General features: G+C 39.4%; 1 protein-coding gene across 3 annotated transcripts in view; it reads right to left on the bottom strand.

Annotated features, from left to right (window-relative positions):
* The window catches only part of PLEKHG7 (pleckstrin homology and RhoGEF domain containing G7), a 74,335-nt gene that overhangs the window by 11,771 nt on the left and 49,548 nt on the right, over positions 1-13,016 (bottom strand). For all 3 annotated transcript variants that reach the window (XM_049884057.1, XM_049884058.1, XM_049884059.1), the window contains 4 exons: positions 10,614-10,709; positions 9,922-10,023; positions 7,663-7,776; positions 1,126-1,300 (listed from right to left, as the gene is read on the bottom strand). In XM_049884057.1, the coding sequence (XP_049740014.1) occupies positions 1,126-1,300; positions 7,663-7,776; positions 9,922-10,023; positions 10,614-10,709 (487 nt within the window). The remainder of the gene's footprint in view (positions 1-1,125; positions 1,301-7,662; positions 7,777-9,921; positions 10,024-10,613; positions 10,710-13,016) is intronic.

Below are 13,016 nucleotides of genomic sequence, written 5' to 3'. Positions count from 1 at the left end.
CTTTTTGGTAATAACTCATTTTTCTCTTTTGTAGGTTTGTGTTAATTTTCCAACATTTTCAAATAGCCTGTTGCTATTAAGGTTTTGGAATGAAATTGTGAAATAGGAAGGGTTCATAGACCCACAGTATCACATGGTTAGTGGAACCCTTGAGAATTCATCACCTTTGAGGCAACAGCCTGAAAGGAAGGCCACATTCATCTTTTCCCTCAACAATGAGAATCTTTTATTAAGAAATCTCCAGGGAAGATTCTGCTATCTTCCTCACAAACCTATCCAAATGGTAAAAATCCTCAAAATTATTTTAAACATCCAAAAAAGTCTGTCCTTAACTGAATTTTTATCTTCTTCACTTGATGATCTTAATTTTAATTCCTTGGGTCATTTTCATATTTGAGTAAAAATATAAAATAAGGAAAGAAACTCCCAATTGAATGATCATTTTACTTTTGAACTTTCATGAGAGGAAAAAAAAAAGGATATACAGCTGTAATCATCAATTTGAGCTGTCCTCCTTTGATGCCTTCAAGGAAATCTTGGTTAATAAGCATAGATAATGGACTTCTTTGCTTGAATTTCAATTATACAGAGCTACACCAATAAACTTAAGTTATCATAGGGTTTGCTCAGTTCCTATTTCCAAACTTCAGTTCTGGAAATTAGAATTATTTTTATATTGGCCCTGAATTTTAGAGACCTAAACAAAATGATGAATGGCAATTTATCCTCCGGAAGGGCTTCTTACGGTGTTTATTCCCACTTGCTTTGTGTGTGGGTTCATTATGGATGTTGAAAACAAAGTGCCTTCAATCATTTGGGAAGTAGAACTTTTCCTGCCTGAACTCACTTCTGAAACCCTTGGAGACAGAGCCACATCCTATTATAAACTTGGTATTAGAGTTCTCACAGGGTTAGCCAGGATGTGACTAGAGCCCATTGTTTTCTAGGTGTTTGATTTATAATCAACTCAAACTCAAATACACATTTCTGAGAACCATGACCTCAAGTCAATGGAATTACCTTCTAGGATGGAAGACAGGTGGTTTCCAGGAGCCACATTGCCTACCCACCCAACTTTGATTATGGTGCCATTAGAGCTCTAGATCACTGATCTCAGGGACTTACAGATTGATTTTTCTACATTTTCCTTGATGGAGTAGATCATGACTTTCTCAGTCGAGTCTGTACTTCTTTTCCAGATATTCTTCAGCAACAAGGGGTATCGAGTCAGCCTGTGTAGTGGGGCCACTAGTAGCTCAGGCAGATGAAGCCTTCTGCACTGTTCATTCTGCTCACAACACTGGGAAAGGCAAAAGCAAACGCATGAGAACATTGCCTCTCCTATCAAGGCACTCAGAAGCCTGGGCAGTACAGCCTCTTAGAGGTTCTACTCAGTAATGACAGGATGCACCTGTGAGCTTGGTTTATGAGTCATGGGCTAGACTTTGATTTTGACTTTAATTCCATTTAAAATTTTCTTTAACAAACATCTACTCATCATTGCCAAATTAAGGGTCCAAAATGGGGTTCTTAGACGAGGTTAACAAGATTATTGAATATTACTGATTAACACTGTTACTTTTCAATTAAAAAAATGAAAGAATTCTTCTTCAGCTCTCCCACCTCCTCAGCATCAGTGATAAAGGAAGCAGCCAACAGAACCACCTATAAAGCCACCTACATAGTGAAAATGATCAAGATTCAGATGCACAGGAAAAGTTTAAAACTCATTAAATCCCTCAAAGTGTGTACATTCTATCAGTGGTGGTGATAAGATCTATTAATATATGTGTTCCATCCTTATTCACCCTTCTCACTTAAAAGTTGCGTTTTTTCCATTGGTTTCTCCTTCTCCCTGGCCCTTGAGAAGATTTCTGGTTTCATCAGTTCTGTTCCCATCTCTGTTGTGATGCACAATTAGGGAACTGAGAATCAAGACTGGAGAGGTACAAGGAAAAGGGAAAGATTCTTGCTTGTTGGGTTAGTTCCTTGATTTTCCTTTGTTGAAGAGAATCAGGTACTGGTTAAAAATGAAAAGAAAAATGAAAGCAGAAGTCAAAGAGCCTAGATGGATCTATATGATAGAGCAGAGAGGAGAGGAGAGAGGGATAAAGATACAGACACTTTTCAGTAGGACAGTTTGGAGTTGGAGTTTAGAGAAGAAGGAGTTTGTAGGTGTGTTAGGCACTAGGGAAGACAGGAAAGGGACTTTTAGTAAGTACTGCTATGGGTTATAAATTCAATTCTCATAAATGAGATTTGAGAAACACAAGTAAGCATGAGGATATCATTTGCATTTGTTTTATCTGCTGGGATGTTTCCTTGAATGTGACACTGTCTTGAACCTGAGGGGCTGCAGCTTTTATACAAGTGACACATGACAAAGAAGGTGGGCTCTCTGGCTACTATGCAATTAGTTACGTCAAGAGTATTATTAGTGGTTGTGTTCTCTTCCTTTTCTTTTATCCCACCTACTCATACCAAATTGACTTTAAGTTCAGCTCAACAGGAATTCTGCTCTCAAATATTTTTCTTACTGTAAGCTATTGCCTCTTTTCTCACTTTTCATTCTTTGTCCAGGCTCAGGTTGGTTCCTTTGCCTTGTGACCCAGAGATTCAAGGCCTGACACACTGTAGGAGGTGTCCTCTGCTTCGTTTGAAAACATTTATGCCCAGGTTTCATCCCTTGCAACTCAGAGATCTAGGTACGATTGATTGTAACCTCCACGAATCTCATGGTGCGTGGAAGTCCAAAGCCCTCCACCTGGAAATTTACAAATTTACAGAGAATGAGATTCTAACGACTTTCTCTGGCCCCTGGACTCCTGTTTCAAAATGACTCTCTTCCCTGAATTGCATGGACCAAATGCCAAATAGCCTCTTTTTAGTTTCCATTGGAAACCCATCAATGGTAAGCATTTACAAGTATGTTATGGATTGAATTGTCTCCCCAAAATATGAGTTGGAATTCTAACCCCAATACCTGTGGATATAATCCTGTTTGAAAACAGTGTTTTCTTTTTATGTCAATTAGACTACCCTCAAGTAGGGTGGGTTCTAAATATAATCACTTTTAAGTTCTAAAAACAGCAGATTAGACACAGTTACATACACACAGAGGAAGACAGATGCCGTGTGAGGATCACCAAGGAAACAGGGAACACCCAGGACTAAAGGAAACAACAAGGAAAAAATCTACATGCCTGAGACCATGATTTAGACTTTTAGCCTCTAGAACTGTGATAAAAAAAAATTCCTGTTCTTTAAAGCCACCCACTTTGTGGTCTTTGTGTTACCGCAGCACTAGGAAACTAAGACAGATCATATATATTTATTTTACTGAAGAGTCTGGGGTTTTAGGGAGGGGTCAAATACACAGCCTCCAATCCCTCATCATTTCGATAGCTCCATTCTCCTCTTTGGAAAGAGAGAGTTCTTCCTCTCTCTCTGACTCCCCCTCCAGCCCCCTCCCCCCCATCGGTGCAGCCCTTTCTAGCTCATGCTTAGCAATTTTCACTTGTCTCTTATAGCTTGACTATGTCTTTGCAGCTCTCACTCTCCCACACAAGCAGTTTTATCAATGTATTTCTTTTGGAAATATCCAGAACTCTTCCTTACAGGCATTCTACTGAATAGAATCTTCTCCATCTCCCTCTGTATGGATGACGAGCCATGAAATTGAGCACAGTATTGCATAATGGATGGAACTCCAGGAGCCACACCTCAAGGATGTGGGTGTTTAGGGACCACCTTCCCTTCTCCATACCTCAGATCCTTCTTCTGTAAAGTGGTAGGAGCATACTGGATAATTACCAAGTTCTTATCCAGCTGGAAATGACAGTGCTTTCATCAGGGTTGGAAGGGGTGGAGAAGGAAGCAGGTTATTGGGACTGCTGGTGTGGGAAGGCCAGGAGTGGTAATGAGTGGAAGGAAGAGGTATGGAGAGCAGGGCTGTGGCAATAGGGCTGACTCAACTATTGGCAGCAGTATTCTAGGGCTGCTTATTGGTCCCCTTGGGTGGCTAGGGAGTTCCAGTCACTGATTGCTCAGCAGCAGTTAGGAGATCTCTTAGAACACATAAACTCAGGTGTATTAGTTTCCTGTGGCTCCTGTAACAAATTACTATGAACTGGGTGATTTAAAACAACAGAAATGTATTCTTTCACAGTTCCGGAGGCTCGAAGTCTAAAATCTTGGTGTCGGCAGGGTTGGTTCTTACTGGAGGCTCTGAGGAGATAATCTGTTCCATGCCACTTCCCAGCTTCTGATTGGCTGCCAGCAACACTTGCTGTTCCTTAGCTTGTAGACACAGCATTCCAGTCACTGCCTGTGTTATCACATGGTGTTCTCCCTGTGTCTCTTCTCCTAATAAGGACACAGTCATATGGATTAGGGTCCATCCTAATGACCTCATCTTAATTAATTACATGTGCAAAGACCCTATGTGTTTCCAAATAGGTCACATTCACAGGTACCAGAGGTTAGGATTTCAACATAGTTCACGGGAGGGACAAATTTCAACCTATAATACCCAGGCCAATGCCCCAAAGTGCCATTATTTAAAAAGCAGCTCTGGCTGCCAGCACCCACTGGTATTACGGTAAATGTGGAAACATCCTTTCTTTTCCGGGTATCAGTGGTTAATAATCAGTGGTTAATAATGTAGGTGGAGATCCAGGTAGGGGTATTGGGATATTGTGGAAAGGCCTCAGAAGAGAAGAAAAAACAATATCTGACAATAGTATAAGTAAAGCTATGATTTTTTTCTTTTATGTCTCTATTGACTTTATTTTTTTTTTTATTAAGGAAAGAAAAGAACATCTCTGACAAGAGGGACTGGACCTAAAAGACTGTTTCACTGATGAGTCTATATCAATGAAGGTGGATTTTGCTTTATAATATCCAGTGTGTTTAGGGGAATGATGAAAGGAGTGAAGGGGTCCAGATAAAAATGTTATCCTAATGAATCTGTCTTGGCAGGAATGTGGCATTGGGCTGGGGCAGACAGTGTTTTGGGAAATTTACTTAACCTCTCTAACCCTTGTCTGTGAAATGTAAACAATAAAAGTACCTACCTCATCGGGGATGGTGAATGGTTTAGAAGAGATAAGCCATACAAAGTGCTTGGAACACTGCCTGGCACATATCAAATACTCAGTCCATGATAACTACTACTATTCTTGGTGATTGTTAGTTGAGCCACACTAAATGTCCTGGAAAAAATTTGCAACTTTTTTCTCTGCGTCATTTTAACCTGTCTCTGGAATAGCGGGAAGAATTCTACCCCCATGCTTGTGTACCAGGGTAATGATGTACATTCCTAGTACCCAGCACCATGTGGCACGGAGGGTAAGCTCATCTCAGTGCTTTCACAGCCAGCTTTAGGACACACACTTAAGTTCTTCAGTAACATTGTTTATAGTAGAGTTTAGTAGGGGAATGAACGTTGGCTTTAGACAGGTCTGAATTTGAATCTTGTTTCTGCCCCTCGATAACCGTATCTTTCAGCAAGTTGCCTAATTTTGTCTAAACCCTGAAAAACGAGGATCATACCATTTTCCCCTCAGTGTGGACAAAGAGATTACAGAAGGCTGGCAGGCAGCACAGTTCCTGGCCTGTAGAAGAGGCTTGAGAACCAGTCACCTTTATTATCTGTGATAATGCTTTTGTTCTGTACAATGGGAACACAGAAGACAGATTCCGTTTCAATTATCACCCCCTCCGAAGTCTCTCTCAGACTCCTCACCTTCGTTTTGTGATGTTAACAATTTGCTGAAAATGAAAAAGAGCGCTGAGGAGAGGGAAAAAGTTTTGTGGTAAAGAGAATTTTTTTTTTTTTTTGGTCTAAAGACCATTATCCAAATTCTTTCTTTGTCAATTATTGGCTGTGTGACCTTGCAAAAGTCACATAACTTCTCTGAGCCTTGGGGACACATGGGGGCAATGTAATCAACTTTATAGGGTTGTGCTAAGGATTAAATGAGATGTTTTAGAGAGTGTCTCATAAAGGCATCATATGCATCATAAGTTATCATGTGTTCCTTACAGCATTGCAGCCTCTACTTCCTTTTCCTAATTAGCTTTGTCTGCTACAGATATTTCATCTATGAACGTAAAACACCCTTCCATCTCACAATTGATGTGGGATTTTCCATAGTTATTTGAAAATGGTGATTGAGCCTTTTTAAATTAATCTCTCCCCTAGCTTGGACAGAGCCCTGATTGCATAATGGTTAAGCACTCTGCCACTAACTGAAAGGTTGGGAGTTCAAAGCCACCTAGTGGCTCTGTGACAGAAGGACCTTCCCTCTGCTTCTGTAAAGATTAAAAAAAAAAAAAAAAATACAGCCTAGAAAACCCTATGGGGCAGTTCTACTCTGTCACATGGGGCCGCCAAGTCAGAATAGACTCGATGGCACCTAACAACAACTAGCTTGGAAAGGAGAGAAATGGGCATGAATTCTGTCCAGTTTGGGGGCCTGATCTAACAGCTATCCAGGGAAAACTTTTGCAAGATGATTAATCATAGGTTAGAAATCTAATGAGTTTTCAGTTTCTACTTCGAGTAGCAAAGAAATCGAAAAGTTGAAGCTACAAAAACAGGGCTAAATCTGTTCCCCAAGATTGTCCCTCTCTTCTCATCCACACCACACCCAGGCTTCCTGGCTCATCCACATCATGGCAAATGCCCATAGGTTCACTGCGATTGGGAGCTGTGGAAACCTTTCTTCCCAAGCCTCTGAGGTGATGCTCTGGCAGAAGCTTCTTGCAGATACAGGGAAGAGCTGGCTGTCTGGAACGATTGGGACCATTTCCTTTGGGCAATACGAAAGGGCTCTAGCATAGTACTGAAGAGTTACAGTTCAGGCTAAAGAGATACAGGTGTCAAAGGAGCTGGGAAAGTCAAGGAAAATTGGTTCCAGGCCTGATTATTAACAAATGCTAAAAGCCCTTAGCACAAAGTCCTTATTCTAATGCCTTGGGACCCAGAGCCACCATGTTGCACAACTCCAGGGGCACTCTTTGCATTGTGGTTTTATGATGTACTATAGGGGGCACCATTCATCTAGAATACAATGTCAGTTGTGCAACAGGGTTTTGCTGGGACCAAATCCTACAAGGGGCAAACTTCTAGTCACAAACAAAATCTGGGTTCTTACTGTAGTTTTCTCCTTACAATGTACTAATTTCAACCACAAACGAACAAGTAAAACATTTTTAAGCCTCCGCCAAAATTTCAGGAAGGATATTGGGTAATATAAGGAGCCTTGGTGGCACAATGGTTAAGCATTCAGTTGCTAACCAAAAGGTTGGTGGTTCAAACCTACCCAGCAGTTCTGCGGAAAAAAGACCTATCTGCTTCTGTAAAGATTACAGCCAAGAAAACCCTATGGGGGCAGTTCTACTCTGTCATCTGGGATAACTATGAGTTGGAATTGACTCAATAGTACACTACAACAACATTAGGTAATATAATGTTTCCAGGTGTGCACCATTTAAAATTCTTAAGTGTGCAGTGGCTAATGTATTTATGAGAAAAGCTTAAAATTCATTGTTGATAACTTAGATTTTCCCCCATTTAATTTGAGGATAATAATTCCCAGAACCTGTTAATCCCAGAGTCTTAATAAAAATACAAAAGAATAGAAAACGGTACTTTACTTTTAGATAGATTCCAAAGTCATCCCTTTGCCTCAGGTTCTCAAGATAAAAGACAGCTGCTGTGTAATTCAGGCAGTATGTCTGGTGGCTCTGACAGAGGCTTCCACGGAAATACTGTGGGAGAAGAGCAGAAAGGGAATCAACAGAAGCGGGAGAGCACTAGCCTCGGACAGACTTTCTCTCTCTTGTCACTTCTATCATTAATCGGAACAGGGAAAAGTGGAGCATTGTCAAGCAGGAGATGTAGCTGTGTGGATATAAACAGTGTTCTCATAAGGAACATGTAACCTCTACCATAAACATTCTTTGAAAAAGATATAATACCTCATAATAAACAGCTGACTCCTCAGTGAATAATCTTTTCTTCTGTGTTGTTGTTGTGTGCTGTCGAGTTGATTCTGACTCATAGAGACCCTCTAGGATAGAGTAGAACTGCGCCCATAGGGTTTCCAAAGCTGTAATCTTTATGGAAGCAGACTGCCACATCTTTCTCCTGTGGAGCTTCCAGTGGATTCAAACTGCTGAATTTTGTTAGCTGCCAAGTGCTTAATCACTGTGCCAACAGGGATCCTTCTTTTTTTTTTTTTTCTATACATAAAGAAAATTTTAAAGGAGCCCTGGTGGTGCAGTGGTTAAGCACCCAGCTGCTAACCAAAAGGTCAGCGATTTGAACCCCCCAGCCGCCCTGAGGGAAAAAGATGTTACAGTCTGCTTCTGTAAAGATTACAGCCTTGGGAACCCTTTGGGGGCAATTCTACTTTGTGCTATGAGTTGGAATTGACTCTCCTGCAATGGGTTTGGTTGTTGGTTTTTTTTTTTTTAAAGACAATTCTATTTGGGACATCTTGATTTAATTCACCCTTCTGTTTACGCTTTGGTGAGGGCCATATACCCTGGAAGGCACCTAATAACACATACTACCTTCAATTCTGGTGTCTGTGTTGGTTGATGTTAAACTTGTGTTGGCGGTAACAATTAAAATAACAACATTGAACTTTTCAACAAACATTCCTCAAACATATCCATAAATTTAACTCTACTGCTGGCTTCTAAAAATGTAGAGTCAAATTTGGGGCACCTCTACTAAGTGTGGAACCCTGGTGGCACAGTGGTTAAGATCTACGGCTGCAAACGAAAAGGCTGCAACCCAAAAGGTCGGCAGCTTGAATACACCCAGCAGCTCCTTGGAAACCCAATGGGGCAGCTCTGCTCTGCCCTATAGAGTTGCTATGAGATGGAATTGACTTGAAGGTGACAGGTTTCAGTTTTTTTTTTTTTTTGGTCTACTATGTGTGATTTATTTAGTAGCATGCATAGTAGTCTTAGCCAATCTTCCCTTTTCTTCATTATTCTTATTTAATAATTTAAACCTGCTATAATGCCTTATTTCCCCAGGAAACATATTCTGCTAATAACTTCTCCCATACCCCAACCAAAAGGTTTCCTATACTGAACACTCGTAATATCCATGTTCCTCCCCTGCCCCCAGTATTGGTCTCAGTTTAATTATGTAATCATTAGTGTCATTATCAGATTAATTTCTTCCCCACTAGGCTGAAAATTTCCTAAGGTCAGAGGGTGCACATTATTGTGTACAGGGTATCAGCCCCATAGCTAGTACCTAGCAAGTACTCAATACATTTCAATCTTCTTTTTTTTTTCTACATTATGGATTGTAAGAATTCAAGTCTTGCTGAATGTGAAAAGACAGAGATTGGATTGAAAAGCTCAAAGTAAAAAAAAAAAAAGAATGTTGAAATAGGTGCCAAATATCTGTTCAAGAAATGGATAGCATTTACCAAACCTGGAATACAAACTTTCCTTTTTTTTTTTGGTTTTCCTCACACAGAGTTATTATTAAGGGTGTTGATGAATTTGAAGGTTAATTTTGTTCCTTTCTGAGAGACTGGCACTTTTGTTAGAAGAACAACTGAACCATGTAATTAGCATACACTAAACTATTGCCATGAACATTGCCTTAAATTAAAGTCATTCAAAAAACAGACTTAGAAATGGATTTTCCATGCATGCAGATTTTTTTTGTGTTAATAAAACCCACACAGGAGATGTGACAATGGGAAAAACAGAATCTGAAAGGTAGTTTGGAAAATGTTGATTAGCAGAGAAAGGGATAGTTCCTTTGAGGGAGGGTAGCAATGGGGCTTTCCCTGAAACAAAAACTCAAGTAGATATGAAAAACTTTCCAGAGAGCTGGGTGAATTTATTTGATGAAATCGAGATCTCCTGGAAGGATTTTACCTTTGTGAGCACAGAAATGAAATCCATTGATGGTGCAGTCTCAGAAGTATCTACATAGTCCTTGATGATGCCAAAAAGACTGTTCACAAAACCAAAGCTTGTCTAGGGCCAAAGAGAAAGAAACCAAGAGTAGAACACATGCCCTGGGTTGAGGAATAAACATTTGATGAACTTAAAATATCATCTTTATAGGTGTTTTCCATTTCAAATTTACCTCCTAGTAAAATTTAAATATTTATTTTTCTCCACTCTCCAATATATACTTTTTATTTACATATTCTTGTTGCTATCTCTCTTCCCTTTACTTTTGGAGGGACGATATTATCTATCCATAACATATATGAGAAAAGGGCATTCACTGGAGAATAAACATTTTTAATCATGATGGAGATTTTAGAAATATGTCTGTTTTCTCACATAGTAATGGGAAAATGGAAAATGTTACCAGAGGGTAACTAATATTTGGCATCTATTTTTTTTTTATTAGAAAGATGACAATGGATTTTAGACTTACTTTTTTTTAACCTGAACTCCTAATTGAAAGATTATATGGGATGGAATATGGAATAAACCATAGTCAACATTCCCATATGGATGGAATACAAGTCACAAGAATACACCAAGCATGGATTTTTGTGATCCTTTCATGAGTTTTAAAACATGGCTACAGGCATCTTACTTCTTTGGCTTACCTGACTTAACTCCTCCAGGTTAGCAAAAAGTCTCCATAAATCCACATCCAGGAGGTACTCATGAGTTTGTAGATATTTTAGTGTATTCAAAAAGATCTTTTAAAAAAAAATGCACATTACTTTCTGCTTTTAATTTTGAAGCTTGCTCTTTGAAGGAACATTAAACATGAACCACCGGTATAGAACTTTCCAAAACAATTTAGAAATCAGTATTCTCAGTTGTAAGAATTTTGCTAAAACAAACAATGACATTTAAACTTTATATAAAATACTGGAAGTATGTACTGACATGGGAAGTTATTGTAGCTTATGTGAACCTTAACAACATTCTTGTTGAAAAATAATCTGCCCAAATGGGCTCTTTCTGTCACATAGTGCCAAAGGAATCTCAAAGTTTCTCTTCTGGCTACAACACTAACTTGATAGCAAATCAACATTCACTCTGTGTTCTCACTTATTCCTTCTCTTCGAAAGATCCAAATGTTCTCTATCTTCACGGAATTAAAAATAGAGAATTAATGAGTTAATACATGATTATTGGTAAAATGTTTAGATTTGGATAGAAACATTAAATATTAATGAAAACATTAAGGGAATATTTATGTTATTTAAATTTGATTGAATGCTTTCACAATGGAAAAACTACTTTGCAGCAAGTCAAGAAGGAAGAACTGCACTCCTCACTCACCAATAACATTCCCCTCTTTCTAGAAACTAAAGAAACCAGACAGGATCAATTTATTGAAATAGGAAGGCTTTGCATATATATATGAAGGGAAGCATTCAAAGGGACAAGTTATTTTAAGAATTTTAGGTGTGAAAAGACTGGTCTTTAGACCATTAACCTTCTCTTATTTTCATTTCCATATGACTTAACTTAGTGCAGTGGTTCTTGAACTTGCATCAGAATCACCTGGAGGCCTTGTTAAATCAGAGTTGCTGGGGCTCTGATGTAGTAGGTCTAAATTGCTAGAGTTTCTGATTTAGTGGAGCCCTGGTGGCATAGTGGTTGGAAGCTCAGCTGCTAACCAAGAGGTCTATCAGCTGCTACTTGGAAACCCCATGGGGAAGTTCAAGCCTGTTCTATAGGGTTGCTATGAGTCAGAATTGACTCGACAGCAAGAGGTTTGGGTTTTGGTTCCTGATTTAGTATGTCTATGATGGGATCTACGGAAACCCTAGTGGCGTAGTGGTTAAGAGCTACGGCTGGTAACCAGAAGGGCAGCAGTTCGAATCCGCCAGGTGCTCCTTGGAAGCTTTCTGGAGCAGTTCTACTCTGTCCTATAGGGTCACTATGAGTTGGAATCAACTCGACGGCAGTGGGTAGGTTGGGTATGATGGGATCTGAGAATTTGCATTTCTAACAAGTTCCCCAGCGATTCTGATGTCACTGGTCTAGGGACCACACTTTAAGAAATCACTGACTTAGAGCTTTCCAAATCCATATATTATCATCTATCTAGAAATTGGTCGTATTCAAGCATTTAAAACACATAAGAAAGAACTCATCACTATAGATAAACTGGTAAAATTTAGAAGTAAATATTTCTTTTGCTATAAGACTCTTTGTGTTACAGAGAAGTTTGCCTTCTTTTAAATAGAGTCCTCCAGTATTTTTTTTTTTTTTTTTTTACTGTTCAAGTTACATAAATTCAATTTACAAGCAACTTTGAGAGACTCATAATGATTGCGTAAAGGGAGCTACACATATACTTTTAATATACTGGGACACTTGAGAATAAATAAATGCAGATTAAACAGAGAATGCTAGTTTGAAAAGCCTATGCAGGTTACAGTGGAATAGGATGACCTGTGCTGTTTATTAGGGCAAAGGAGGCAGTATAGCTCAGGGAGCTAGTGCTCTGTAGGGATTATTTATTGGCCATTGCCAGCTTTAATATGCCCCTTCCCCTTCCAGCATCTTGGTTTTCATCTCAGTATCCACTCTTCCCCACAGAGTGTATGCTCCATGTGGGAAGCAAACCTCACTCCCAGGGATGGGCCCTGATTGCCTTAAGCCAATCAGTACATTCCTTTTTCAGCCAAAGTAGTTGGCTCAAGAGTAGGCATGTGACCTATGCCAGTCCCATCAAAATGAATCTCAAAACTTGCTATGAATGCTGAGAAGAGATCCTATCTCTCTCTCTAGCATGGACTCAAAGATGGCAGCCATTTTGTTACTACCAGGGAAGCTAGTCATAGCATGAGGGTGAGAGAAAAAAACTTTGCCTTCATTTTGAATTCCTTCATCAAACCAACATCGAACTCTCTCCCACTTTTGTACTTCTGTACCTGGGCCAATGATATTATTATTTAAGTTAGTTTTCTGTTACTTGCTCCTGGAAGCATCCTAACTGCTATAGTCTCTAAGCTTTCTCAAAGTATGTTTAAAATTTAAATTTT

The sequence above is a fragment of the Elephas maximus genome, chromosome 4 (genome assembly GCF_024166365.1).
Source record: "Elephas maximus indicus isolate mEleMax1 chromosome 4, mEleMax1 primary haplotype, whole genome shotgun sequence".
Lineage (NCBI taxonomy): Eukaryota > Metazoa > Chordata > Mammalia > Proboscidea > Elephantidae > Elephas > Elephas maximus.
This window is presented reverse-complemented; position numbering and strand designations above follow the sequence as displayed.